Source organism: Penicillium hispanicum (genome assembly GCF_028827665.1).
Source record: "Penicillium hispanicum strain IBT 35686 chromosome Unknown utg000006l_segment0_segment0, whole genome shotgun sequence".
Classification (NCBI taxonomy): Eukaryota; Fungi; Ascomycota; class Eurotiomycetes; order Eurotiales; family Aspergillaceae; genus Penicillium; species Penicillium hispanicum.
In genome coordinates, this window is record NW_026623198.1 from 2,071,648 (window position 1) to 2,097,393 (window position 25,746).

At 51.9% G+C, this 25,746-nt stretch overlaps 14 protein-coding genes across 14 annotated transcripts; 5 read left to right on the plus strand and 9 right to left on the minus strand.

Moving 5' to 3' along the window:
* Positions 1-850: 850 nt before the first annotated feature.
* On the minus strand, positions 851-1,601 carry N7459_007094 (uncharacterized protein; the record flags this gene model as incomplete). The annotated part of the gene is made up of 4 exons (XM_056946262.1): positions 851-951; positions 1,011-1,138; positions 1,193-1,357; positions 1,411-1,601. The coding sequence occupies 4 exons, from the start codon at positions 1,599-1,601 to the stop codon at positions 851-853; spliced, it is 585 nt and encodes a 194-aa protein (XP_056798261.1).
* A 1,723-nt stretch (positions 1,602-3,324) lies between these two features.
* manF (putative endo-1,4-beta-mannosidase) lies at positions 3,325-4,506 on the plus strand (the record flags this gene model as incomplete). The annotated part of the gene is made up of 3 exons (XM_056946263.1): positions 3,325-3,972; positions 4,043-4,169; positions 4,220-4,506. The coding sequence occupies 3 exons, from the start codon at positions 3,325-3,327 to the stop codon at positions 4,504-4,506; spliced, it is 1,062 nt and encodes a 353-aa protein (XP_056798262.1).
* Positions 4,507-5,098: 592 nt separating this feature from the next.
* Positions 5,099-6,831, minus strand: N7459_007096 (cytochrome P450; the record flags this gene model as incomplete). Its single annotated transcript, XM_056946264.1, has 4 exons — positions 5,099-5,227; positions 5,291-6,292; positions 6,354-6,550; positions 6,627-6,831. The coding sequence occupies 4 exons, from the start codon at positions 6,829-6,831 to the stop codon at positions 5,099-5,101; spliced, it is 1,533 nt and encodes a 510-aa protein (XP_056798263.1).
* Positions 6,832-7,782: 951 nt separating this feature from the next.
* N7459_007097 (protein kinase) lies at positions 7,783-9,191 on the minus strand (the record flags this gene model as incomplete). Its single annotated transcript, XM_056946265.1, has 5 exons — positions 7,783-7,979; positions 8,032-8,197; positions 8,362-8,573; positions 8,625-8,971; positions 9,031-9,191. The coding sequence occupies 5 exons, from the start codon at positions 9,189-9,191 to the stop codon at positions 7,783-7,785; spliced, it is 1,083 nt and encodes a 360-aa protein (XP_056798264.1).
* Positions 9,192-9,920: 729 nt separating this feature from the next.
* Positions 9,921-10,709, minus strand: N7459_007098 (uncharacterized protein; the record flags this gene model as incomplete). The annotated part of the gene is made up of 1 exon (XM_056946266.1): positions 9,921-10,709. One exon carries the CDS (start codon positions 10,707-10,709, stop codon positions 9,921-9,923), a length of 789 nt encoding a protein of 262 aa, XP_056798265.1.
* Positions 10,710-11,252: 543 nt separating this feature from the next.
* On the minus strand, positions 11,253-12,200 carry N7459_007099 (uncharacterized protein; the record flags this gene model as incomplete). The annotated part of the gene is made up of 1 exon (XM_056946267.1): positions 11,253-12,200. One exon carries the CDS (start codon positions 12,198-12,200, stop codon positions 11,253-11,255), a length of 948 nt encoding a protein of 315 aa, XP_056798266.1.
* Positions 12,201-12,587: 387 nt separating this feature from the next.
* Positions 12,588-14,098, plus strand: N7459_007100 (DASH complex subunit ASK1; the record flags this gene model as incomplete). Its single annotated transcript, XM_056946268.1, has 4 exons — positions 12,588-12,678; positions 12,737-12,843; positions 12,912-13,887; positions 13,950-14,098. The coding sequence occupies 4 exons, from the start codon at positions 12,588-12,590 to the stop codon at positions 14,096-14,098; spliced, it is 1,323 nt and encodes a 440-aa protein (XP_056798267.1).
* Positions 14,099-14,664: 566 nt separating this feature from the next.
* N7459_007101 (FAD-dependent oxidoreductase) lies at positions 14,665-15,877 on the plus strand (the record flags this gene model as incomplete). The annotated part of the gene is given in 3 exon segments (XM_056946269.1): positions 14,665-14,706; positions 14,731-15,618; positions 15,629-15,877. The coding sequence occupies 3 exon segments, from the start codon at positions 14,665-14,667 to the stop codon at positions 15,875-15,877; spliced, it is 1,179 nt and encodes a 392-aa protein (XP_056798268.1).
* Positions 15,878-16,568: 691 nt separating this feature from the next.
* Positions 16,569-17,471, minus strand: N7459_007102 (HIG1 domain-containing protein; the record flags this gene model as incomplete). The annotated part of the gene is made up of 2 exons (XM_056946270.1): positions 16,569-17,343; positions 17,431-17,471. The coding sequence occupies 2 exons, from the start codon at positions 17,469-17,471 to the stop codon at positions 16,569-16,571; spliced, it is 816 nt and encodes a 271-aa protein (XP_056798269.1).
* A 432-nt stretch (positions 17,472-17,903) lies between these two features.
* On the minus strand, positions 17,904-19,386 carry N7459_007103 (transcription factor SPN1; the record flags this gene model as incomplete). Its single annotated transcript, XM_056946271.1, has 4 exons — positions 17,904-18,153; positions 18,204-18,682; positions 18,734-18,816; positions 18,882-19,386. 4 exons carry the CDS (start codon positions 19,384-19,386, stop codon positions 17,904-17,906), a joined length of 1,317 nt encoding a protein of 438 aa, XP_056798270.1.
* Positions 19,387-19,821: 435 nt separating this feature from the next.
* On the plus strand, positions 19,822-20,213 carry N7459_007104 (uncharacterized protein; the record flags this gene model as incomplete). The annotated part of the gene is made up of 4 exons (XM_056946272.1): positions 19,822-19,834; positions 19,905-19,936; positions 19,996-20,062; positions 20,176-20,213. The coding sequence occupies 4 exons, from the start codon at positions 19,822-19,824 to the stop codon at positions 20,211-20,213; spliced, it is 150 nt and encodes a 49-aa protein (XP_056798271.1).
* A 482-nt stretch (positions 20,214-20,695) lies between these two features.
* On the minus strand, positions 20,696-22,180 carry N7459_007105 (putative nucleoporin; the record flags this gene model as incomplete). Its single annotated transcript, XM_056946273.1, has 3 exons — positions 20,696-20,794; positions 20,854-21,509; positions 21,571-22,180. 3 exons carry the CDS (start codon positions 22,178-22,180, stop codon positions 20,696-20,698), a joined length of 1,365 nt encoding a protein of 454 aa, XP_056798272.1.
* A 590-nt stretch (positions 22,181-22,770) lies between these two features.
* N7459_007106 (coiled-coil-helix-coiled-coil-helix domain-containing protein) lies at positions 22,771-23,526 on the plus strand (the record flags this gene model as incomplete). The annotated part of the gene is made up of 4 exons (XM_056946274.1): positions 22,771-22,790; positions 22,877-23,104; positions 23,197-23,329; positions 23,428-23,526. 4 exons carry the CDS (start codon positions 22,771-22,773, stop codon positions 23,524-23,526), a joined length of 480 nt encoding a protein of 159 aa, XP_056798273.1.
* Positions 23,527-24,199: 673 nt separating this feature from the next.
* On the minus strand, positions 24,200-25,608 carry N7459_007107 (acyl-CoA-binding domain-containing protein; the record flags this gene model as incomplete). The annotated part of the gene is made up of 4 exons (XM_056946275.1): positions 24,200-25,175; positions 25,264-25,336; positions 25,405-25,518; positions 25,593-25,608. The coding sequence occupies 4 exons, from the start codon at positions 25,606-25,608 to the stop codon at positions 24,200-24,202; spliced, it is 1,179 nt and encodes a 392-aa protein (XP_056798274.1).
* Between the last annotated feature and the right edge of the window lie 138 nt (positions 25,609-25,746).

A 25,746-nucleotide genomic window follows, 5' to 3' on the forward strand; every position in this document is an offset into this window, starting at 1 on the left:
TGAGAAATAGTTTTTGGTATTTAAAATAGATAATATAGGGAGGGAGGTATAGTAGTGTGGAGAGAGTGAAATATAAGAAGTAAGTGAGAGAAGAGTAAGAGAAGAGTAAGAGAAGAGTAAGAGAAGAGTGAGAGAAGAGTAAGAGAAGAGTGAGAGAAGAGTAAGAGAAGTATAAAGGTTATAGGGTAGGGCTGTTCCAGAATAGGATATATTTTATATATAAGCTACTCTAATAGGCTTAGCACTACCTGATGGCTGGATGCCTGAAGGTTCAGGCAGGCACCAGGCCAGTTCAGAGAATCTTCTATCCCTTTCCTATCTCTTACTGTGTGTAATATGTTCTAGATCATATACTTAAAATTTATTCTTCTATCTTATTGTGGAGTGGTCTCTGCAAGGGCTGGGGTTGTAACAGCTTAGCTTGGTGGTGTGTGTTGCTTGGTGGTTAAATATGTTATACACTGTAGAGCTTGACTACTATGGAGTAGATACAGAAAATTTTTGTACGCTCCCAAAGTGAGGACTCCTGGCATAACACTCCATCCGTCCTTATATTCTGAGTTTTTACTTGGCTATAATTTTCAAATTGTACACATTACACTTGTTGAGATCTTTTGATTCACCAAGATTCCATGACACTGAAAGATTTCGCTTTGGTCACAATAAAGGCAACTCAAATTCGCTCTCACATAACATTGTGGTGTTTGTTCGATCACCAAAGATCTAGATAACAGCCATATATATTACTTAGAGCTTTGAATCGGCCAACGCAACCAGCTTCAGATCCATCATGAGAACGAAGACTGTATATAGAATCAGAAAGTGGGGAGGGTTAAAATCTGCGTTTTGCCTAGATGGCAACAACGTTAACCCAGAAGCGGGTGTCATCCCATTTGTAGGAGTCGTTGCTGTCGATCTGCTGCTGAATCCACTGAACAGCCGACTTGTAGTCTACAAAGGCCAGTTAGCGTCGCCATCACGATTGCAGCCCACTATCTTTGAAAACTTACTCTGAATGTCTTTGGTGTAAGGGTTGTTCAGACCGGAAGAACCGTCGCGGTGGCCAGCGAACCACTTGTCATAGCCGTAGTAGTTCTGGCAGTCCCAGCGGGAGGCAACATCGGCATAGACGTTGGAGCTTTCCGAAGGTAAGTCATCAGGTAAAACATCATACGACCTAGGGGTTCCTTACTTGAGAACAGCCCCATCGTTCCACTCGGACTCGGACTTGCCAACAAATCCGTAGCGCGAGCCACAGACGCGGAGCATACCCCAGTTCTGCTTAAACAGACCGAAATTTGCTGCGTCGTATGTCTTGCCGTCGCCATAGGGGTAGCTGCCAGTGTTCATATCCGCACTTTGAATGACTGTCAATATTATACAATAGGTGTGTTATACTTGAAATCTTACATCTCGAGCATGGCAATGGCAAGGTCGAGGGTGTTGCCACCAGCATTGAGGATGGCCTTCTTGTGGGCTCCAAGGCCAGAGACAGTGTAGTGACCGCGGTCATCGCGCTTAGCGAGCGCATCTTCGGGGATTGGGGTGGCCAGCACTGTAGCCGCGAAGAAGGCAGCAACACAGGAAAGAGAGAACTTCATCTTGAACCGGAAGAGGGATGGTAAAGTAATCGACAGAATGAAAGAATGAAAGAAGTAAAGAACGCGAGACTTTTTCGCTGGGATAAAGTAGCCAAGGACGACGTTGGGTTCGGAGGCTTTATACTCGCGATGCTCGATATACAACGTACTTTGTTGAACGTGAGAATACCTTTAAGCTCGGTAACTGAGACTTCTTTTCATTGTCTAATTTCCGTATTCTTGGCACTTGTCTCATCAACATTGGGTGTCTACAGTCTCGATGCTACCAAAAGTGGCCTTGTGCTTCGACTAGTCTATTTCCCTCCGTACCCGTCGGCGAATTAATATATCTAGTATTGTGGCTTTCATGACTAGGTAGTTTTGCTAGGATACTAGTGTCTATTTGAGACAAGACCCTGCATCCGACTACTAGCCCCGATAAATTATAGATGAATGTTGTCTGATTGTGGAACACTTGTCTAATGCTCATCCTAGAACTGATTGGCCCAGTAAATAAAACTAGTAGAGTCCAAGCTTAATGTCCTTCTATATCAAGGGGCTGGAATGGGCCTCCAACGGGTTGGGTGTTTGACTTCACGAGAATGTCTCACACTGTATATCCGCTTCAACCAACAACCTCAAGACCCTGAAATCTATTTCTGTCTTGTTCTCTACATTGTACCATGTACTCTGTATGTTATGAAGGATATTTTAGAGAATAAAATTTCCAGGAAGATGTACCCCGCATTCCATAACACCCTGAAAGGTAATCCGGGTGATTTCTCGTCGGACAGAGGATCCGCATTTGCGCCTTTCCATGCATTGACAGGGGTTCCGAGAAGCAAAAGTTTAGTTGACAATTTAGAGAATTGGCCGGTGGAGTTTCGATCTGTGATTTTCAGGTTCGAGACCCTGTTAAGCTTCCTGTTCATTTCGCTTCATCGCGGTTAGACGGAAATTACCTGATCCGGCACGGATGTGTGTGAAGAAGATCAGGAGGTCCGCCTAGATAGTTCCGAGTAGGGTTAAGGTTTGACCTTTTAGATTAATTTCCTTCAAGGACTAACACTAGCTAGTACAAATTCATCGGCAAGTGGGGCGCGATTTATAGGTTCATATTGGTGGATCAGGTGAAAACTCCGATTAGCCAAGCCATACTCCGTACTCCGCACTGTCGATCTTATACTCCATATGCTTTTTCACAAGTTGTCAGAATAATTCTCGTTCCAAAAAGTAAGGAACTATGGTTTCAAGGAGTTATTGTGAAGCCTCGGATAGAGACCAACAGAATGGTAAGTCTCCGTCTAGAGCGAGGTATAAAAGTAGCCCATAGTACCTTCAACTCTCATCATAGCAACAACATTCTTTTCAACTTTGCCTCCCTTTTCATTCTTTCTCTCACACCGCACAGGATGCGTTCCGTTTCTTCTCTTGCTATTCTCTCTGTTGTGGGAGCTGCCTCCGCGCAACTTGGTCCTTGGGACCGTTGCGGAGGTATCTCCTACACCGGGTCCACGGCCTGTAAGTCCGGATGGTCTTGTGTCTATCTGAATAAGTGGTTCGGTCACTGCGAACCAAGTAGGAGATACAACGCCTCAAAAAAAACCCCCCTATTCGTTGGCTCAAGACTAATTTCTTCGAAGGCAGTTCGACCAGCACTCCGACTAGCTCTGTCGCCAGTAGCTCCGCTGCAGGAACCACTTTCTCGACTGCTGTTTCTGTCACCAGAAAGCCTTCGTCTACTATGGCCCCGGCTTCTTCCACCCCCTTGGCCCCTGTCAGCACTGGCAGCGGCTCTTTTGCCAAGGTTGATGGCAAGAAGTTCAACCTTGATGGCGAGACCAAGTACTTCGCTGGCACGAACGCGTACTGGTTGCCATTCCTGACCAACGATGCTGATATTGACTCCGTCTTCAAGAACCTGAAGACCTCTGGTCTTAAGGTTCTGCGTGTCTGGGGTTTCAACGATGTTAACACCGCCCCGTCCGCTGGAACTGTCTACTTCCAGCTCCACGACAAGGCCACCGGCAAGACTACTATCAACACTGGTGCCGATGGACTGAAGCGTCTTGATTACGTTGTCTCCACTGCTGAGAAGTACGGCATCAAGCTTATTATTCCCTTCGTCAACTACTGGGATGATTACGGTGGCATGGACGCCTACGTTAATGCCTACGGAGGCTCGAAGACCGAATGGTACACCAACGCTAAGATCCAGAGCGTCTACCAGGCCTATATCAAGGCCGTTGTCTCTCGCTACAAGTCTTCTACTTCTGTCTTTGCGTGGGAGCTGGCCAATGAGCCCCGCTGCTCTGGCTGCGATACCGACATTATCGCTAACTGGGTGGCCAAGACCAGTGCCTATATCAAGTCCCTCGATTCTAACCACATGGTTACTACTGGTGAAGGTTTGTTTCCTTGAGATATACAACCGATGCACTGTTCTAACTAGTTATATAGAGGGAATGGGCCTGAAGGTCGGATCGGATGGTTCCTATCCTTACGGTACCTCCGAGGGCAGCGACTTCGCTAAGAACCTTGCTGCCCCTAGTATCGACTTCGGAACCTATCACCTCTACGTTTCTGACTGTAAGAACACCCTCTAAGAATTTCTCACACAGTACGCTAACTTCTCCTAGGGGGTATCAAGGACAACTCCTGGGGCAACGAGTGGATCAAGGCCCACGCCCAGATCTGCGACGCCGCTGGAAAGCCCTGCCTGTTCGAGGAATACGGTATCAAGGACGACCACTGCTCTGACTCTCTCAAGTGGCAGAAGACCGCCCTGGAGACCAACGCTGGTGATCTCTTCTGGCAGTACGGCCAGCAGCTGTCCACCGGTCCTTCTCCCAACGACCACTACACCATCTACTACGGTACCGCCGACTTCAAGTGTGCTGTCAGCGCCCATGTCAGTGACATCTAAGAAGTGAGATGGCATCTAAGAAGTGAGAAGTTGAATATTGTGCTGGGGGGGGGGGAGCGATCGACTCGGGTGTCAGTTGGACTGTTCAATCTCTGGTTTCGTTCGTTTCCAAATAGCTTCAATCATTAAACCCATTCGAGGACGCATGCCGCTGGCGATGCATTACCTTCCTCTTTATGATATAGCTTACCAGAATTGAATTCAAAGACGTGTGCGAAATTTCTGAACGGTCCCTTTTGAGAGTGATGGCGATGGCAACCTTAGGCAGCCAGCCCCGACGTGCGCAGTGTGTAGATAGCTTCGTCCCTTAGCTCTCTTTAGCTCTCTTTTCCTTCCGCGCTCTCTCCCCAGTGTAGGTTTTCTCGGGTTTCTTACGTTTCTCCGATTTCTTCGAGAACCAGGGCGCGTTAGCCCCCTGGGAATAGATTTAGTGGTACATAAATTACTATGCGTTGAGTTCACTAAAACCGTGCGTGGTTCTTCGCGTACTCATACAGCCACAGTTTGACCCCGGATTTCATGATCGCAGGTCGAAGCCAGTCAAGTGACTGATAAACACCAGTCTTCCCTCCGCAACCCTGGCACTACCCGGCTAAGCAGAATAGGGCGATCGCTCCATCACTTGCACCCACATGTCGGAGATCGCGAAAAGACCAAGGTAGTTCCGCGCATCCCAGGGTCGAGTCGGACGGATCAGCGCCAGGTCGAAGTTGCGCAAGAGCTATCCCGGCGGTTAGTCCATCTCGAGAGACAAAGGACGACGGGAGGTCTTGTCTGGACTCACCTCAAACACCAACTTTCCGATTTCAATCTGCGCCACTGCCTTGCCTAAACACTGGAACTTACCGTGACCGAATATGAGGTCGTTTGTCCGCACCATGACAGCCAACTGGGCAGGATCCGACTCGAGCCACCGCTCGGGTCGGAAGGCTTTTGCATCTTTGCCGAAAATCTCCTCGCTCTGGTGCATCGCATACGCCGAGTAGCCAATGCAGACGCCGCCCGGGAGGAAGACGCTCTCGCCGTCGACGACGAGCGTGTCGCCTTCTGCCGGGACATCGCGCGGGAAGATATTCGCAACAGGCGGCCAGACTCGCAGAGCCTCGCGGATCACAGCTTGGAGGTACGGAAGCAGTCTCGTCTGGGCCGCAGTAATAAGGCCCTCGCCCGTTCTTGGAGCACGGCCGCAGCGCACGGCGTCGTCGATCTCGTGCTGTAGTTTGAGGTACACGCGGGGATTGGTGATGACATGCAGAAGCGTGCCACGGATGGCTCCCGCCGTGGTGTCGGAGCCGGCAATGATCTGCTCTAGTGCCTCACTGCGCAGCTCATCCCCTGCTAAACCGTGGCGCATGAATGAGGCCAGCATGTCAGATCCTTTGTCGCCGGAGCTTGCTGCGCGCTCGTCGACGAGGCGGAAGCAGGCGGCCATCATCTTCCCGAAGCCGGTCTCATCCTTGGGTGAAGGTGCAATGAACTTGCCAATGAATGGTGCCTGGGCAATCCAGCTGAAGCCCATGGCAAGGGCGGTATGCCCGATAGCCAGTCCCTCCTCGCTGGATTGGAGGTAGCTGTCCACGTCATGGTCACTCTGCAACATGCCGAACGCCTTGCCGAGGCCGACGGTGCTGATGACGTCGAGTGTGAAGTACTGGACTTTCTTCGCTAAGTCCATGGGCACAACACCGTGGCCAGACGAGATATATTTGGACCGGATGAGGTTCAGGAAATCTTGGAGTCGCTCATCTACCGACCCCTCGAGCTGGCTGTTCTCCCTTCCCGAATACTGTGTCATAATCAGCGGCCAGGGTCTATGGGGGGATACATCTACGAAGCAGCGATCATACCCCTGGAGCCATTTGCTTCCTCCGTCGGTCGTGTTTGGAGTTATCCGTCTGACTGAAAACATTGTCTCGCCGGTACTCGATTCGGGTGGCTCTGTAGTACCAATCGGAGCGCTTGTAGCCAGGCTTGTTGTTGACATGCCTCCAAACCTCGGGAGAGGACGTGATCAGCACTTGCGGTGCGACACGGGCGATCGGGCCTGGCTCGAATCGGTGTTAGCTAGGCAAGACCCGACGAGACGCAAAGCACAGCGCCGATGTCTAGATGTCTCGCACCGTGTTTTTTGTTGGCGTCGGCGTACCACACGTGGCAATTACCCCGAAGCATGGCCATGCTATGAGGCCAGTTCGAGATACCAGACCCCGAGGGTCCCCCAAAATGCATCAACTTGACATATCTCGCGATCAGCCTGACGATATAAAGGCCCAAGAGCCCGCAGAGAAGCACCACAGCCTGGCCAGATAAGGTGGCTACCGCCATAGCGGAAGAAAGAATGGGACCAAGTTGGCCACAGCGGGCAGAGTGGTTGCGAGTCCTGCTCTATACTACTGCACTATGGGAGGTGGAAACGAGAAACTTTTCCATCTCACGGGCGGGGAAAGGAAGGCTCTCTTTCTACTTGGTGCTATCTATTTCGCGCCCGTCGTCGCACAGCCCCCACGGGTCCACGAGAGAGAGCTGTGCGAGTGCTTGCCTCGTCCGGTCATCTTACCACTCAGAAGATGTGCTTGAACTAGAGGTTTGGGTTCTCCGAGCTAGTCACTCCATCGCCTTCTATACGAATGTCCATACCAGAGTTCAGGGGCTGGGTGAAACTCGATATCGAGCTTGATGGGCCTCGGAGAATCCTTCTAGTGCCGACTAACTGGACGCGAGGGAGGCAAATATCAAAGTCGAGCTATCACCGTAAACCTGACCATTGATGGACACTGGGGGGAATACCTGATCCTCTTATTGAAGAACGGAGGAAATGGGGAACCGTCCACAGACTACCAACAGCCACGTTGCTGACTGGGTTTGTATGGCATCTTCTATTTCGGTATATAAGGTGAAATTTGATTCCCGACTCTAGATTGGTCTATCTTGCATGAAGACTTGTTTTCTACCACCGTACCCTCCACAAGTTGAAAAGGGAAATTTAACGAATTTAGTGTACAGCATTGTATATACCGCTAACGCTATATAGTCCAGGTCAGCATTAAATCAAAATGGCTCCCCCGAGCCTATTATGATATTCCTGTTATCTGGCAGTTGATATGGCTACTGACCTAGTCTAAAAGGGTACCTCCCTTGCTCTGTGGATGATCTGGATAAACCAAGGCCCATAAGTGGCAATGAAGAAAGAGAAAAAAGTCCTTTCCTCATCATTGATGATGCTGTCCTAACATAAATGATCTCATCTTATACTCTTGTACACCCGATGACCTCCTCCTACAGCATCTCCTCAACCGGCCGCATGAGCCACTCGTCTGGTATAATCTCATTTGCCGTAGCTCTCACGTCCGGATCCCACGTCAAGATTTTCCGGATGAACTGCAGAAACTGATCTTTCTCCTCTCCAGGTGGGATTGTCGTGACAAAGTCCTCAAGAGACGTTTTTGGTATCGGGGGCTCGGAAACCCAATTCCCTATGGCCCTTCAGTCAGGAACAGGCGTTGAAAGGTGAATGGTGAGACTTACCCTCTGCATCGAAATACGTCGAGAAAAGGGCACTCTGCTGGATGATATTCAGTGGAGGGGGACCGAGATATCCGATATACTGTGCTAAAGCCAGTGGAAGTACATATTGGCCATGAACACGATCGATCGGATCGAAGAGGTTTCTTCCTTCCAGAAGCTCGAGGGTCTGTGTCATAAGAAAAGGGTCAGTGTTGTGCTGCCTGTAGCCAACGATGTGCTCGACTCACCATGACCCAATCGACCATATGTCAACTGGGAACCCCCACGGCAGCTGCAACAGCACTTCTGGGGCGCGATAGAGATCGGACATCCACCAGTCTCGATTCACACATCCTTCGACCAGTCGCATTTGACCAAAGTCTGTGAGATGGGGTGGCCAGAGAGCTCCAGCATGGTAGGTTTAGATGGGTAGACAATCGTCGACACAGCCCCGTTGTCTGTAGATGTTATCGGTAAGCTTGGACTCCGGGCCTCTTGATCCTCGACATCTCGAAGGCTGGTGTCGTCTTCAGTTTCGATCAAAACATTCTGAGGTGAGATATCTGGCCATCCGTAAGTATAGATCTAAGATATACGTCATTATACTAGCTGACCAGTATGGGCAACACCACAGGTCGCATGTAGCCAGTTCACGGCGAAGAATAGGCGATGTATCAGGGATTTAACCAGAGGTTTGGGGACTATCGCATTAGGGAATGTCTCTTGCAATGTGCGGACACTGTTTCCCTGAGGCTTATATGCAATGCAGTAATGAAGTCCGTGGAGGCTTTCAGTTTCGAATATGTCACGCGCGAGTCGTGTAAAGTCAAGCCCAGGATGGTCCTCGTCGGCGAACTGCTTCAAACGCCGGAGCATGTTGATTTCGTTGAGAACGGGAGAATGTCCGACATTATTATGATCCGTCTGCACAGAGACCTTCGGCGAAGCATATTCATTTGCCCTTAATTCTAAGTTAGCAACAGACATGCCAAAATCAAACCAAGTTCGATGGCGCAGGACCTCTCATCCCATGCAAGCCAAACAGTGGAGTAGGCGCCGTAACCAAGTTTTGCAATTATCCGATATCGATTGTTAAAGGTCTGGCCAATTTTGACTGGGTAATAACATTTTCGATGATAGAATGGGAGGGTTTGCTCCTCGATTGCCTGGTTGTGCGCCATGGTGTGAGTTGGTCGATAGGGCAGCAACGGTCGACCATAGCGTGGCCGGGCAAGGGAAAATGGTGCGGATAATGAGGCTGTAAGACGCGTCCGCAGACCGATCATCCTGCACCTTCCTTACTTCGCCTAGGGGCAAGCTATCTGAATAGCTTAATGACAGGGCAATCCGGGCTTATAACTGGTACTCTAGGAGGGACCCGATAAATAGGAATCAAGAAGATGATATTGCTCTTCTCCCGCTTGCTAATTTACCGGGCAAAGGACGTACGCTTAACTAATCAAAACAAACACCCTTGGAAGAAATGGATAACCCTGAAAACTATTAACGCGAGATCCTATATCTTGGATATTCCGACAGCAAGATGGATTGACCATATGCGAATTCTCGCTGTTGCATGGGCTTGCTTTTATATTCTATAACACTTTGATTTGTTTTTGATCAATTATCGTCCCGTCGAATGTCAAGAAGTGGAAAAAACGGCAAAGACGGGGATCCCCTTTTCTTTGCTGCTGCCAGAAGTTCCGTTGCCACCCTGGTATTCTTATGCTCAAAGGATCTTGTGGATATGAGATGGCTTTTCTTTTCCTATTTGTCCTTTCTCATGTTGTCCCCTGGATATGAAACCAGTCATGCACTCTGAATTTCGTTATGGAGACAAGATCTCGGACATCGCACGCCACAAATGGAATTGTATATACTAAGAAACGAGACTTTTCACTCGATTTTCTCTACCAAGGCACCACTCCATTCTCATCCGAGTACACGCCAGATTCTCCATCCTCCGACAAAGTTGCCAGTCGCACAATGTTGACTGCAGACTCCGATGCAGGCCGTCCGATGTTGCGGCCACGAGTGAAAGCCGTGTTGGTCAGGTTCGGGCATGTCGCATTCACCTTCCAGCCCTTCGCCTGGAACTTCGACGCATAGTGTACAGTAAGCATGTTTAGAGCCGTCTTGCTGCTGCGATAAACGGGGAAGGCGGGAATGGACTGCTTCTCGTAGAAGGGCGTCGACTTGTCGAGACGAAGGCCGATAGAGCCTGTGTGCGAAGACACAAACACGATGCGGGCGGGTTTGGCAGTCGACTTTTCCAGGAGAGGAGCGAACGCTTCCGTGGTCAGCGCTGCACCGAACACGTTAACTTCATATGCATCGCGGTAGATCTGGCGTAAACGAGGTAGGTCGAGCTTGTCGCTTGGCGCCGCTTGCTCTGAGACGTGAGGCATCTCATTGTTGATTCCGGCGTTGTTGATCAGCACGTCCAGATGGCCATGCTTCGATGCAATATGGTCCACTGCTTGCTGAATAGATGCGTCGTCGGTCACATCGATGGTAATCGGCTCAACGGACGTGCCACTTGGGTCCAACTCGGCGGCAGCTTTGGCACCACGCTCGGCATTGCGAGATCCCAGAAGAATGTGATAGTTTTCGAGGGCGAGCAGCTGCTTGGCCGCTGCATAGCCGATGCCCTGGTTGGCGCCGGTAATGAGAACGATCGTTCGGGGTGTGGTGGCCATGTTGTAAGATGTCCGATTTCACAAGTGTCGGATTGATGCTCCAATCTGGCATTAGAGAAGATTCGACAATATACACTTTATACTCGGTGCGACGACTCGGACATTACACGTTAAGTCCGAGTCAATCATTGAGCCAACCAGCAAGGGCTTCCTGTTTAGGCAGAGTGGAGGTGGCACGTCGGGGCGGAATTCGGAATTAACAAGGGCATTGCACTTAGTTAAATGCCAATCTTGACATCAAATCGAGCAGCAGGTGCGCATAGTAACACAAGCAATGTATTCAAGAACCATCATGACTCAGATTGAGCCCGATGACATGATAGAGATGAGTACTATAGATTGGACAATGAGCTCTACCTTGGTACCCATGAATTGCTGTTCGGCGTGTACGAACAAGCGTCAAGTAAGACTCCATGCGCCATCCTCCTTGAGCAATCCAGCATTCCTTGATCCTTCAACCAGCTAGCGCCATATTACCCAGCCTCTCTGAGAGGTCTTGGCCGAAAAAACACAAAGGGAAAAACGTCCCCCGAGATGGTCCCCTTACAGCAACTGCTGATGACCAGCATCATCGTTACTGATTACACTACCCACTTCAGACCAGCTGGCGGGTGTGGCGATTCCAACCGAACGCCCACCCAGATCACTCAGGGTTCCATCAGATAAGCCGTCGATCGATTCATTAACATGGCTAAAGCTGCCCGCCGTGGATGGCGCGGACGAGACTTCGTGTTGGAACTGGTTTCCGTGGCTGAATTCATCTAGGTCGGCAAGCAGTTCTGGTTGCTGACTGAAATTCGAGGCCGAGCGAGGGTGAGCATAATAAACAGGTTGGTTATCCTCCGTATGGCTCGAGGCCGAGATAGACACAGGTGTCTGTCCCCTCACGGGCGAGTCAGAGAATGGGTCGAATAACATGTCTTCACCCGGTCTTTCAGAAGTAGGGGTGAACTGTACAAGCGATTCCGAAGGGTGGTGAGACGTCGTTTCCGAATGTACGTCGATGCGCAGTCTTTCTCCGCTCATTATGGAGCCATCGGGCTCATCAGACTTGCCTCCGCGGCGAAGAAGTGGTGTTTCGTGCAAGTCCACTCCTGTCGAAATACCCACGTTATTATCGATTTGTTCGTGTTCTTCTTTGGTCATGCGGAGATTGCCATCGTGATCTACAAGGGTGTCGAAGCTATCGAGAGGCCGGTGCGAGTCTTTCCCGCTGCGCCGTGATTCTAGGAAAGCGGCTCGGCGCATGATCTCTGCGCGGGCGATCCGTCTGCGCTCTTCAGCAGCCTCCCCAACCTCTTCGGTCATAGAGATATCTTCCCGAATCGGAGACGCCGAGTCGCTTGGTTGGATCTCATCACCCAGGTTGTGCAAGGCCACAGCGATCTTGCGTCTGGAGGTAGTCATCCACTGCTGAAACTGAGGAGACTGGTAGACAGCAACACCAGTCGCAACTAGAACAGAGACGGTGACTATAATACCTGCTCCCATCGTCAACTTTCCACTCCTCTGCGGGGAACTGATAAGCGCGAGTACCCGCCCGGATCATCCGGGGAGAGCATCCATGAGAGAAGGGGTTGGCGAACCTTTTGCAAGTGGTGCCGGCATGATGAATATAGACGTCCTCCTGCTAAAATGAGTTCCCTTCCAGGTAGGTCTTCTCTTTGCGAGAAGGGGAGCTTGGGAAGCTTGAATGCGCTGATGATGCCTAGCATCTTACATAAACCCCGTTGCACATGACTGGGCCAGCCCTTATCAGCAGCCCTAACTACACACCGCTTTGGGACGTGTTCCCCGCGCGTCTTCACTGGGAGCTTCGAGCTTCACGTTTCTGGTCAACTTGTCGAGAGCCTCCTGGCCAGGAAGGGCTCCGCCAAGATGTCCCGTCCTTCTGCTCAGCCCCAGCGACCGCTGTCTCTGACAGAGGAACTCGAGAAATTAGAACAGTCCATCACCCTGACGCTCCAGGGTAAGTTTACAGTAAACAAGCCATCGGACAGGATCCTCACCTTCATGTCTGCCCGCAGAGATCGACCACAACTTTAGCCAAGCCCATCGGATCGTGACAACGAGCATTCTCCCTCTGGTAGAGCAGTATACAGAGCATTCGCGCGACGTCTGGGACGGTGCCAAGGTAAGCTTGGTCTTCAGGAGAAACCATGCTCGCAGGAGCGATGACGTTGATTCTAACGGCCCCTCCAGTTCTGGAAACAATTCTTCGAAGCTAGCGCCAATGTGTCACTTTCTGGCTATGAGGAACGCCCTGGCGATGATGATACCGTACAAGAACACACGGCAACGGAAGAAGAGCTTTCCACCGACATAACCCAGAACACAACTGTCGACGAGCCGGATCAATCCTTCGATACGCCCTCATCCCGACCAAACGCGTACCACGGTCATGGCGACGATGTTGATCTTACCTCCCTCACCATATCCTCCCATAGCACGCCCCGTGCCCCAGCGCAGCCGACCGATGAAGATGTGACAATCTCTTCTATTGAGCACTCTTCATCGTATGAGAATCTACGGAAGCAGATCACTGAATCCGAGGCACCTTTCGATATGCCAGATTCTTCAACGCTTCCATCTACGCCAGGGCGACAACCTTACTTTCCGCCTGAAGCCTCGTCCGGAATCCCAATGTCATCCCCGTTCATCCCCCCCGTATCGTCCAACAAGTACCAGTCTGCATCGCGAGGCAACAAATACCAGAAACCGTCCGACCCCGTGCTGCACCAGATGCTCGACAAAACATATCGCGTTCAAGCAACACCATTGGGCAAGGGATACCGCAACATTGGTGGAAGCACAAACCCGCACTCCAAGTTCACCGTCACCCCGAACGCAGCAGCTTCTTCATCGCGACATGGTTTCGATGAATCACCCATGTCTAGTCCTGAGCCTGAAGCTCCGCAGCTTCACTCGGAGATATTCTCTTCGCCAATCAAAGGCGTCAATACCACCCCCGGTCCCAGCCGCAAGCGACGCACCAGCAGCAATCGTCTCCGTGGCACCCCCAAGCCGGGTATGAGTGTTTTGACGCCAGCGAAGAAGTCCGATGGTCACCGTCCTGTCTGGGACAGCGACGATGACTTGGACGATGAGGCGTTCGGAGGCAGCCCCCCTAAGACGATGCAGTTCCACATACCCCAGAGTCGTCTGATGAAGACACCTGGTGAGTGTTCCCGAGTAATATGTATCTTGCAGTCCAAGAGCTGACTTTTATTTCCTTCACAGCCAAGGAAGCCTCCAAGCGCATCGTGACTGATTTACTTGCCACTGCTGGAGCAGACGATATTACGGACGACATTGCTGACGACTTCGGAGATGACCACAGCCCAAGTCTTGTGCGTCGAATGGAACGAATGGAAGATGATACCTTTTAGATCGCTTGATTGGCTAAGGTGGCAACAACCCTTGTTATACGAAGCTATTGTAAATACCGAATACCAGAATTCCTTCCTGTTATCCAATTTCCATTATTGAGAAGACCACCAGGGCTTTTAGAGTAAGACCTGATTATATAGTAGAGTATAATACCTCTACCTAGGTACCTACAAGGTGCATGGTGATGATTGCCCGGATCTGTTATACACATAATACAGTCTGTCATTGAATCTTTCTTAGTCCTGGCTGAGAGCCACTTGGTCTACAAATGGGAGGAATAACTGGAACTCCGCCTGTGGTCAATAGTTCCTATCATTGTAATGGAAGAAAATGCGCCCCCAAATTAGGGCCGATTGCGATCGCAACTGGAGTCCTGCTCTCCCGCTCGGTCCCGAGCTGTATAGTTCGGTCCCTACAGAAGGAATCATCCAACATATAAAGCCGACGACTCCCACCCTTGCTAGGACGATTATAACAAGCTACAAAGAGCCTTACCAAAGCATATTCAGGACTCAGCTCATTCTGTCCTCCACATTTGGATATCTCGCCTGTGAGATCACCAATCATGACACTACCACTCTTGATCATTGGCGCCGGGCTAGGAGGGGTTTGTTTGGCCTAAACCCTGAAGGAAAACAACATTCCATTTAAACTGTTTGAACAAGACGGACGAAGCAATTTCCGCTCTCAAGGCTATCGACTCCGAATCAACGAGCATGGCGTCAAAGCCCTGCAGGATGCATTGACACCCGAGCTCTTCACTCTATTCGAGAAAACCTACGCCGAAACAGCATCGCTCGGCGTCAGAATCAAGCCAGACGGAGAAGAGATCCCTTCCAAAGGCTTTGGATCACCGCCGCCTCAGCATTCCACCAAGTCCTACACCGTGGACCGCAGCACCTTCCGGAAAGCCCTTCTGACCGGCCTCAAGGAGCACGTCTTCTTTGGCAAGGACTTTAACCATTACACCATTCATGAAGATAAAATCACCGCCTCCTTCTCCGACGACACCAGCGAAGATGGTGCACTGCTGGTCGGTGCAGATGGAGTCCGCTCTCGCGTGCGCAAGCAATACCTCCCCGAGTTCGCCGGCATCGACACCGGCGTGCGCATTATCTTCGGGAAGACTCCCATCACGCCCGAGCTGCTCGCGACCATGCCCGAAAGTCGTCACCACGGGATGAGTCTCGTCATGGATCCAGACGACGAGTCCCAGCCGCGACTCATGTTCGAATCGATCCATTTCCCGCACGCGGACGAGATCGCGCGGCTGCAATTGCCCGAGCCGTATATGTACTGGGTTCTTGTCGCTCGTCGTGCCAACATCCCCTTCTCAGACGAGAAGGCGTGGCGGATCAATCCCCAAGAGTCGGCGCAGCTGTCCCTCGACCTCACCAAGTCGTGGAGTCCCTCGGCACGAAGCATACTTGAGATGCAAGATGCGAATCAGAGCCCTATCCGATCTATCCTCTCTGCTGCCCAAGAGATGGCTCCTTGGGATGCATCACGTCGGGTTACCGTGCTTGGAGATGCGGTCCATGTCATGCCGCCGATGGGGGCGATGGTGCCAATACTGCTCCACTGCTCCGCGGGATGCAGCTGATCTTGCAAGCCGGATCGTTGCTGTTAGCATCGAAGGCGTGGATGGACATGTCATTGGAGAATACGAGGCAAGTATACGGGAGTTTGCCAGGACTGCAATTGAATTGAGTTGGCAGGGTGGTATGAGGAGTTTCGGACTAGAGCCCGTGGAGGAGTGCGAGAAGATATTGTTGTGATTTCGAATCCACTGTATAATGACTGCTGGTGACCACACCGAAGAATATACGCCACTTCATTATTTTCTGTTCTCCCCCTGTCATCTCCTAACGAAAGAGGTGGCCGTGCTGATCAACTGCAGCTCGTTCTTGGGAATGGCATCAGATTCGAGTTTCGGAAGGCCAATCATGTCTCCTGAGAATCTGTGGAATTCCCGATGTATCACGAGAGAAGTACCACTGAGACGGAATTTGATAACTGAATTGATGATGATTTATACAGGCTTAGATATGGTTTGGATATGAGGATGAGGTGCATAGAACAAGCATAACTCCAGATGGAAACAGGTTATTCATTAGAGTAGAGAAAACTCGAGACGGTCTTGAGTGTCATGCGCAACCAAATAAATATCGACTTTTGATCGTATCGATCTGGAGACATGAGAAAAAGAGAAAGACGCCAACATAAGTAAACACAAACATATGTACGAGAACAAACAATATGAGAAACCAAATGGTCCAGCCTCTTGGGAGAAAGATCCGCTGTCTCCCTCGTACTCTATGATATTTCCACAGAGCCTAGCGAGGCCCGGAAATATGATGAATGTCCAAATGAACTCAACCGAAAGCCAGAACGGCCAGGTTGGCTTGGGTATGTGGGTATCCTTGCACATACAGAGCGGGCGATGTGTTCGTGGCAACGGAGCGATGCTTAGGCCTGCTTCTTCTCACCCTCGGCCGGTGTCTTCTCAGCTTTGGAATCTTCCTTAGGCTCCCCCTTGCCCTCCTCGGGCTCAGATTCCTGCTTCTCATTCTTGTGGTGGTCCTCGTGCTTCAAGCTAAGCGACTGGTGCTTGCTCTTGAGGCGCTGCTCTTCAGCGGCGACCATCTCCTTCCACAAGTCGCCTTCATCTTGGTTATCGTGGTGCGCAGGAACGGTCTCGGCAGCATCAGCCTTCTGGCCGGCCTTGTCCTTCTTGGCGGCATCCATGATACCGCGTCCACGGCGCTGGTCGGAAATCTCAAAGGCCGCAGACGCGCACAGCACAGCAAGAGTCAGGCCCTGGGCGTACACACGAGCCTGAACAATCTTCTGCTGGCCGGAGAGGTAGGGGTTGCGGCCGACCAAAACGAATGAGCCCACCATGGAGGCGACCCAAGTGGCTCCGACGATCTTGTACTTTTCGCGGCGGGCAAAGGCAAGGGCGCGATCGGTCAAGCTCAACCCGCGGGATTCCTCAGCGCGGAGGCGCTCTTCGCGGTTCTCGTACCAGAGTTTCTCGGCGTTGTGCTGAATATCGAAGTTGCGCGAGGCATGGTCGGCTGCGATGATACCGATGAAGGTGCCTGATGAGGTCACCAGGAAACTCTTCATCGGAAGGGTGAGGTTGCGAATTGTGTGGTATCGACGTGATGCAAGAGCGACTCCAGCTACACCTAGGGCCAGGCCGGCCACACCGCCGAGGCTGCCGCCCTTGACAACAGAGCTGTGAAGATGGTCGTCAGTATGGCATGATGCGGAACGGTCGGGCTCTCTGGTGGTTGGTATGGAAATTCAAGCGATGGAAGCATACCGGTAGTGAGCGTCCTCTTCTTCCTTGGTCAGAAGCTTCATGATGATAGAATGCGATGCGAATTGGTAAGTACGATGTTGGTCGAAGGGAGGAAAAGCGGCTGTATAAAAAGCAGAGAGCAGAAGCCGAGAGCCCGAGAAGCATGACGTTAGCTCACGGGATCTGCTTAGGCGGCGTTGTTTCGGCCGGTGGAAACTCGGCATTGCCCGGATTCGGTATCCTGTAGAAAGCCGCGGAGAAAGCGATCAGCAAAGAATAGAAAACCGCTCACTGGCCAATACGACTGTTCAGCTCGTTGCAAATGCTTATACACGTTCTGCGGCTAGAATCTACCGGATGCGATCGAAGTTACACGCCCATGTCCAGATATCAAAAGTTCCCGATCAATCCCGAACGCCAAATACCGTGAAAAATGACTCAAGAATGCTAGCGACAGCCGTCACCGAAGGCCACAAAACGACAGACAATACAATTTACCGCCGCCCTGATTTCTGCGCCGCGTTCTGTCGTGCCTGCATTTTGCGGAAACGGTCCTCGCCACTGGCACCCAGGGGGCGCGCAAATCGACTCTCCTGTACGGCCGTCTGTCGAGGAACCACGGTATAACTGACTTGAGTGCGGTCGACACGAGCTCGGTTCGCCAGACGAGGCGGAAGCATCTCGCGCGCGCGAGCCTCGGCCGCAACGATTTCGGCTGGGGTCGAGGTACGCTTGGTGATTTTGCTGTCCAATGGTCAGTATGATGGACAAATTCAGGTAGCACATGGACGTACGTAGGGTCGAAATCGGCTTGCTGGTAGACACGCTTCGAGTAATCGTCGCTTCGCTGAAGGATGGGGCGCGTCCACTCGGCCAGCAGCTTTTCCGCCATATCTTTGATCTGTCGCTCGGTGCGCTTGCTCTTGGTGTAGAAAACAACGACCTTGCCAATTCCGCTGGCAATGAGGGCATCCTTCTGGATAGGAAGCTTGGTGAGGGCGGTCAACAGATCACGCTGAATGTTGTATGCGGGCATTGAGCCATCGTCCAAAGGCTCGAGGAAGAAGCGAACAGCCTCCAACAGGTTAATTTCGGGATCGACCAGGCTGTTCATGTACTGATTACGATTGAGAAGCATGATCACTTCAGGGAGGAGCTTGAGCTTGTGCATAGCGGGCTTGCCCTCCTGACGATTGAGAGCATCCATCTGGGCCGCGTGGGTCATTCGTTTGCGCATGTCTTCGATCTCAGCGTCGGCCATGGCCTCGAGGTCCTATCCTCATTATCAGTTTAGGCAATGGACGTATAAAGGTAGACCACGCACGATGCCATCTTGCTTGCGGAACCGTCTCTTGGCCGGCTTTTTCATAGCCTCGTCCATAGCACGATCAAGAGCACGGCGGCGACCTGGTGACATATAGGCATTAGCCCCTGTTTAACATGACCATTAGATCCCGAAGGGTGGTACATACGTGTTTCGGGGTCCAGTGTCTCCTCATCAGTATCCGGAGATGCCTCCTTCTTCTTTCGCTCCCGACGGCGAGATGATCCCCCTTCATCACCCTCGTCATCGCGGCCGCGACGGCTCTTCTTCTCTCGACGGCCCTCCTTGCGACGTGAGCGTCCCTCTTCCCCCTCAGTGCGCTTGCGCTTGTGGCGGCCGATTAGCTTCAGGTTCTCTGCATCCGCATGCACTGGGGCCCGGTCCTCAACATCGACATTCTCCGGATCAAAGTTCTCGAACTGCGCCTCATCAACCTCGGATAGAATCGACTCGTCGTCCGACAACTCGGGTGCATCCTCGATATCATTTTTCTCAGCGTCACCATTCGCATTTTCCTCACCCCCGAAAGCAGGCTTGGCAGATTTCTCGCGCTCTTCATCGTCGCCAGCAATCGGAGTCGCGACTTTCTCGGGTTCGCCGTGGTCCGGGGTAGCGGCGCGCGAGCCGGTCTGGGGTTCTGGGGAGGCAGACATGACTGGGAGGTAGAATGTGAAATTGGCTTCAAGATTAGACAAAGGAAGAGAAGCAGGACTGTAGGTGTTGATCAACGGGGGCTGGCGAAAAGGTGCGGTAGTTTATATTGTCCAGGCCGCGATGCCTCTCCGCAAAGCGAGTCGGTGCGCAGCAGAGTAGTGACGATTGGTGTGGTATTTGAAGAAGCTGCAAATAAATGAACGCAGCCCAGGAGGAACCATCTAGAGGCGATACGAGGGTAGATCGGGGGAGAAGATTGGAGGGGAGAGGCAAAAGGTCGAAGCGGAAGTGAGAGAAGGAGGGAGTGGTCTGTGCTCCCGTGATTTCTTCTCTCCGACTCTCGACCGTCATTGCTCTCGTGTCCAAGACTCCTACACTTCACCACCTAATTTGATCCCTATTTCATCCCCAATTACAGACTACTTGTTGCCACAATGTTTGGTCCTGGTATGATTGTCAACTTCGCCCCTAATCAAGTTACCACAAATGAATCCGCTGACACTTCGATTCCATCTAGGCCAAGAACAGCTCTCCAAGGAGGACATCAAGGTAAACTCCGACCACGGATTTCACTTATGGGCATTCGTTGATGATTGATTCTTCCAAAGGCCGGTGAGGTCGAGGCCTCCCAGACCGTCCAGATGGTTATTGTTGGCGGTATCCTCCTCTACCTGTGTAAGTGCATTCCCACGGTGACGTCTTCCAAATGGGCGATGAGCGATGCAACCAAAATACGACCAAAAGCTCCATCTTCATGACTTGTATCTGACTTTAGGACCCTTTAACAGCTCCTTTTGCCGTCGACTTCGCCAAGAAGATCCTCTAGACAGATCTTACACCCTCCGTATCTGCTGTCATTGACAATGACGGATCAGAACCTCATTTATGATCATCGCATTTGATTGGGGAGAATAGGACAATGTTTTTTTTTCTCGCTCGAGACGAGTTTTGGTCTGCCATATCAAGATGAGGTTGTAAAACTACCTCGTAATGGCCGTTGGCCTGACGAGAACTTGGTTCTAGGACGAGTGTATTTTTATCCATGTACATGTCTGTTTTATGTGGGTTGCCCGGATACATAGAGCGCAACGGAATGGAAAACTATTGCAGTATAGCATCTGAATGCGATGGAATCATGGAAGAAGCGACACGGAACGATCGTCATTCCAGTGAACGGGATTGATGTGGACTATGCATTACAGTAGTTTGCTCCTCAGAAACGCCGATGCTCCTATGCCCATGGTCCTTCCCGTCCTATATGTGAAGAGATACAATAGTCGAGTCGACAATACGTTGCAGGGACAAGTTTCAGTTCCCGTTCAGCTTCTGCGCCTCCTCGAATTCCTTCTTGACCGATGCCAGTTCCTTGTTCAGGTGCTGGATCTGAGCATGGTAATCATCGAGGATCTACAGAAAGCAGCGAGTTAGCACAAATCCATGTGGGTGGTACAACTTCATAGACCCACCTTTTTCGCTGTCTTCATGGTCTGCTCGTCAATCTCATCCTCCGCTCTCGCCGCGACATTCGGCCCAGCACGGTCAATCTCCGCCTGCAAGCGCTTGGACTGCTCGTGGATGGCAAGCATGCGGGCCCAGATCTCTTCGCCCCGCCCATTTAGAGAGGGGTCGAAAACAGAGCGTTCAAGTTGGGTCAGCTTCTTCTTCAACTCCTCCTCAGCATCATCCATTGCGTAACCACGGTTGCGTAGCACCTGGGTTTTGGCCGCAAGAGCAAGACACCTTTTGCTCAGCACAAGGTGCTTCCGGCGGCAGTCGGCAACTTTGAGAGAAATTTTCAGTTCATGGCGCGAGAGGAGATCGGTAAGACAGTTATTGATCTCGTGAAGGCGGGTCTGCATCATGGCAAGGAAATCTTTCTGGCGCTGAGCACGCTTGCCAAGCTCCCAGAAGCCCTTGACAAGTACAGGCACGTATCCTGAATCTGGTCGTTTCCGCAGAGCCTCCTCCCATTTCATATCATCATCCTCAGGGCCTGGTTGGTAGAACGGCGAAGCGTCTTCACCGACTTGATTATAAAGATAGGCTCGAAATGGAGAGCTTTGCATTGGAGGATCCCACTTATCCTTGATAATGGCGATCTGCATAGGGACAGTTCGGTGCACTGCAGTTGACAAGTTAGTCTACTACACATATGATCAGCGCATATCCGCGTGTGTGCCTACCTCCAGTGATAGCACGGCCAGGAGACCACAGGCTAGATGACAGAGACTGCTGTTGCTGCTCTGTCTGGGGCTGGACCATAGTGGTCTGGCCAAACTGCGATGGCTGTTGCTGTGGCTGCTGCTGTTGCGCTCCAACAAGCGAGCTACCAAACATGCCGCCCTGTTGCTGCTGTGGTGGCTGCTGTGGTGGCTGCTGTTGCTGCTGCGTACTAGCATTGAGACCTCCTCCAAAAAGCCCTCCTGTCCCGGTTGAAGCTTGTTGTTGCTGCCCTGACCCAGCTCCACCAAATAGGCCACCGCCTAGTGGTTTCTGTTGTGTTGACGAGCCGAATAGATTACCGGATTGTTGTGGTTGAGAAGTGGCAGTGGAACCAAACAATCCACTAGTCTGCTGTGGCTGGGATGTGGTGTTGGTGCCAAACAGGCTGCTCCCCGTTGTTCCTTGCTGCTGATTCTGTGTCGCGGCCCCGAACATTCCTCCACCGGTCGATTGGGTAGGCGTGGTCGAAGTGCTTCCACCGAGCCCTCCAAAGGGACTGGGCTTATTTGCGCTATTTCCAAACAGGCCCCCACCTGATGGTGTTTGGTTCTGCTGTCCGAAGAGAGACATGGTTGGCGTCGCAAAGAAGCGCGGAAGAGTGCCGTTAAAAATTCACGATCAGCTACAATCGTGACGCTCGGTGACAGAATTGGCCGACAGTATTGCAGAAGTGAAAAGTAACTGGGCTAGAAGTAGGTTATGGGCAAGATCGCATCGGTCAGAGACCGGCGGGTTGTTCGAGTCGAAGCGAGCCGAGGGGTGCTGGAGCTCGCGAGAAAGAAGCGTCGGAGCTGTGGTTTGTTTAGCATCACGTGATTACACCCGATAGCACGACAGAGTAGAGTGAATAACGACTTGAAATGATAGTTGTATGGTCTTTTAAGCTAATTAGCAAATGAAGACATGGACAAAGCTAATATATCTAGAGACCATTCAGCCCATCAAATGCCAACCTCATCACTTATCCGCACAATCCAGTCCGCTATGAGCTGCGCTGCAATAATGTGATTACCTCAGCACATGGTTTCAGCCAATCAGCGTCGCGCCAAAGAAACCGACCTTTCATTCCACCGCAACCCGCAGCTCTCGACCAAGTCCTGTCCCGTCAATTGCACCTCCACGCCCGACACAGACCCTTCTCCAAACAAGCTGCCGCTATTATGGCTCAGAGAGACCCTCGGTATGCAACAATGAAGCACCCAACGGGGCTTTTTCTGCTATTCGGCCGCCAGCAGCAAACTAACCTTCCCATCCCTCGGCGAACAGGTTCAACCAGCATGTCCTCGTGGACACCACCCCCATGCCGGACCACATCCCCAAGGTGGAGGAGATTGGCGCCACATCCGCACCCCTGATGAGTGCAGCCTACTTCATCGGCGACCGGTGCCAGGCCTATAACGACGATTTCATGAAATGCAAGGACCAGGCGAACGGCCGCGGGGAGATCGACTGCCTCAAGGAGGGGCGGAAGGTGACGCGCTGCGCCGCCAGTGTGTATGTTTCCTACAGCCTCGTTGGAGGCCCAGTATCAGCCGGAGACGACACCCCCGGCCGCGACAACCGAGCTCTGGGCTGACTCGTCACAGCATCAAGGATATCAACACCCACTGCCTGAAGCAGTTCCAGGCGCACTGGGAGTGTCTCGAGAACAACAACCACCACCTGTTCGAGTGCCGCAAGGCCGAGATGTCTCTGAACAGCTGTGTCTTCGACAAACTGGTACGATCCCCCCACTCCCTTTTCTCGCCGGACCTAGCATCTCGCTCTCATGCACGAGTCACGTATGATGTCTAACCTCTCTTTTTGCGTCGCTGCAGGGCTTGAAGAAGACTATTCCCGGCTCGCCCGAAAACCAGGTCCCTGTGCACCTGCGCCCCAAACAGAAGTACGCCCAGTACCCGGGTCCGCAGTACTAAAAGCAAATTGGGTGGTTCACGCCGTTTTCCCGCTCATCGTCATCACCTCGATTATTCTCACCCGCTTCTTCATCTGGCCGTGTAGGGCCGCGGCTTCTCTTTACACGTTGTTTTACTTGGATACACCACTGGCCCGTGTGTCTCATCTGTCTGTCTGCCTTAGTCCGGTGTATGTTTTGTGTAAATATCTATTGGCATCAGGAATGGTTACATGATTTCTGCTTGAATCGTTTCTTCATCGCGAACTTCTTCTATCCCCCCTTATGGTGGTCAGGTGGTATAAGCCATCTCCTGATTTAGACACAAAAGATCGGACCGCCTAATTGTTAGAAACGTTATCCATCACAACCCGGCTCTACCGCGTTCCAAATATCATGATTGAAAGCTGGCTCACCCATCATCCTCTTTACCAAATGACCCCACGTCTAGATTAGAGTACATAATCCACTCTTGACAGTACCAAGGAAACACAGGAAAACACCAGACCTGAATTGAACCCATATATACGTGACAAAGAAAGATCGACAGACGTCGAGCACAGAACTCCAGAAAACAATGAACAAGGCGGACGATGCAAGGACGAGACTGAGGAAACCAATATATGAAGAAAAAGGTACCCCCCACGCGAGTTCCTGACTCAATAATAAGATTAAAATAAACAGGTACCAACTCCCTATGGCAGAAGAGGCATTTCGCCCCAGCGCCGCAAGAGCTTGAAGCGGCCCAGCCGCGCCTTCAGCTCCGACCACCCCGTGCGCAAGCGGTTCTCGACGCGGCGATCACCACGCAGCCGCATCCATATCAGAAGCACGCCTAGCAAGGCGAGATCCCAGAGGATCTGGCGCATCACCGCCCACAAGATCCATTTGAGCCACGCCCAGGCACCAGATCGTCGACGGTGCGCCAGGGTGCGGGTTTCCATTTGCTCGCGCACGGCGGCGATTTCAGCCGTCATTTTGGTCAAGGCTTGCTCGACGCGGCGGCGCCAGCGGCTATTTTGAGGCGTTTGGGGGTCTTGCGAGTTGGAGTTGGAGTCGCGGCGCGCAGGGGGATTGCTGCGACCGCTGCCGCTGCCTATGCTTTGGCCGTGATGTCGATGTCGATGAGAGGCGGTGCGGTCTGTGCCAGGGCCAGTGTTTGTGCTGGCGTGGTCTTGGTCTTCGTAGAGACTGTCGCGGGCTTCTTCGTATTCTTCGTCTTCGTCCTCATCGCTCTCCGAATCTTCTTGGTCTTCAATATCGACTTCTTCGGTCGACCGCCTCCGTCGGCGGCGGTAATCTTCTCCTTCTCCTTCTCCGTCTTCTGGTTGGCTGACAGGACTAAGGACGCGGAGTCTTGAATCGTGGTTTCCTCTGGGATTCAATCTACCGTGTCCCTCCGCCGACCCAGCCAATCGGCCCCCGATACTCCCGTATGAACTGCCTTGATGCCGCGATAACGGCGGCACCCCGACAGCATTCAACGGGCCCGAGGATGATGACAAGGAGGCATTATATTTGATCTGATCCCAGACGAATTCCAACTCGGATATAAGCTCGCAGGCCTCGGGAGTCTGCGACGCATACTCGTGCATGGTATCGATCAAGGTGGAGATGTAACGGCGTTTGGCTTCGGTGCGCGACAGGCCGCGCTGAGCGTACCAAGCATCCCTACAGCAAGACATGGTCAGAATCGATTTCGCGTGGCAGAAGCCCAAAGCCCGGTGGTGTTTGAGCATCTTATCATGGGCCGACGTACCACTTCTCACCCTCCGCGTGCACTTCTAGTGTATTCCCAATCGGACGATCCATCACCCCCTCCACATCTCCCTCTGTGATAACGCGTATGAGCCCTGATCATCCCAGGGTTCCCTCCCAAGCAGCACAAAGAATGACTCACCCATGCTCTGTTTGTACAAGCCATACAGCTTCAACCGCTCCGCCGCCGGAGGGCGCGCGGTGCCCGTCCGGGGGATCCTTTTGACGGTATTAAGGGCGTGGACGAAGACGCGATCTAGCGCGCGAAAAAAAGGCGTTAGTAATGATCTCGCAGGGATAAATCCAGCGCGATTGGGATACCACACGCACCTACAGAGTCCGACATGCTGACGCGATAAGAAGCGACCCGGTGGACTGCCTTGTCTTCATGGGAGCGGGGTTGGGCATCGGCAGGCGCGGACGAGCCTCATGGAGAGCGCGACAAAGACGGAGCGAAGGATCGAATCCCTGGAGAGCGCAGTTG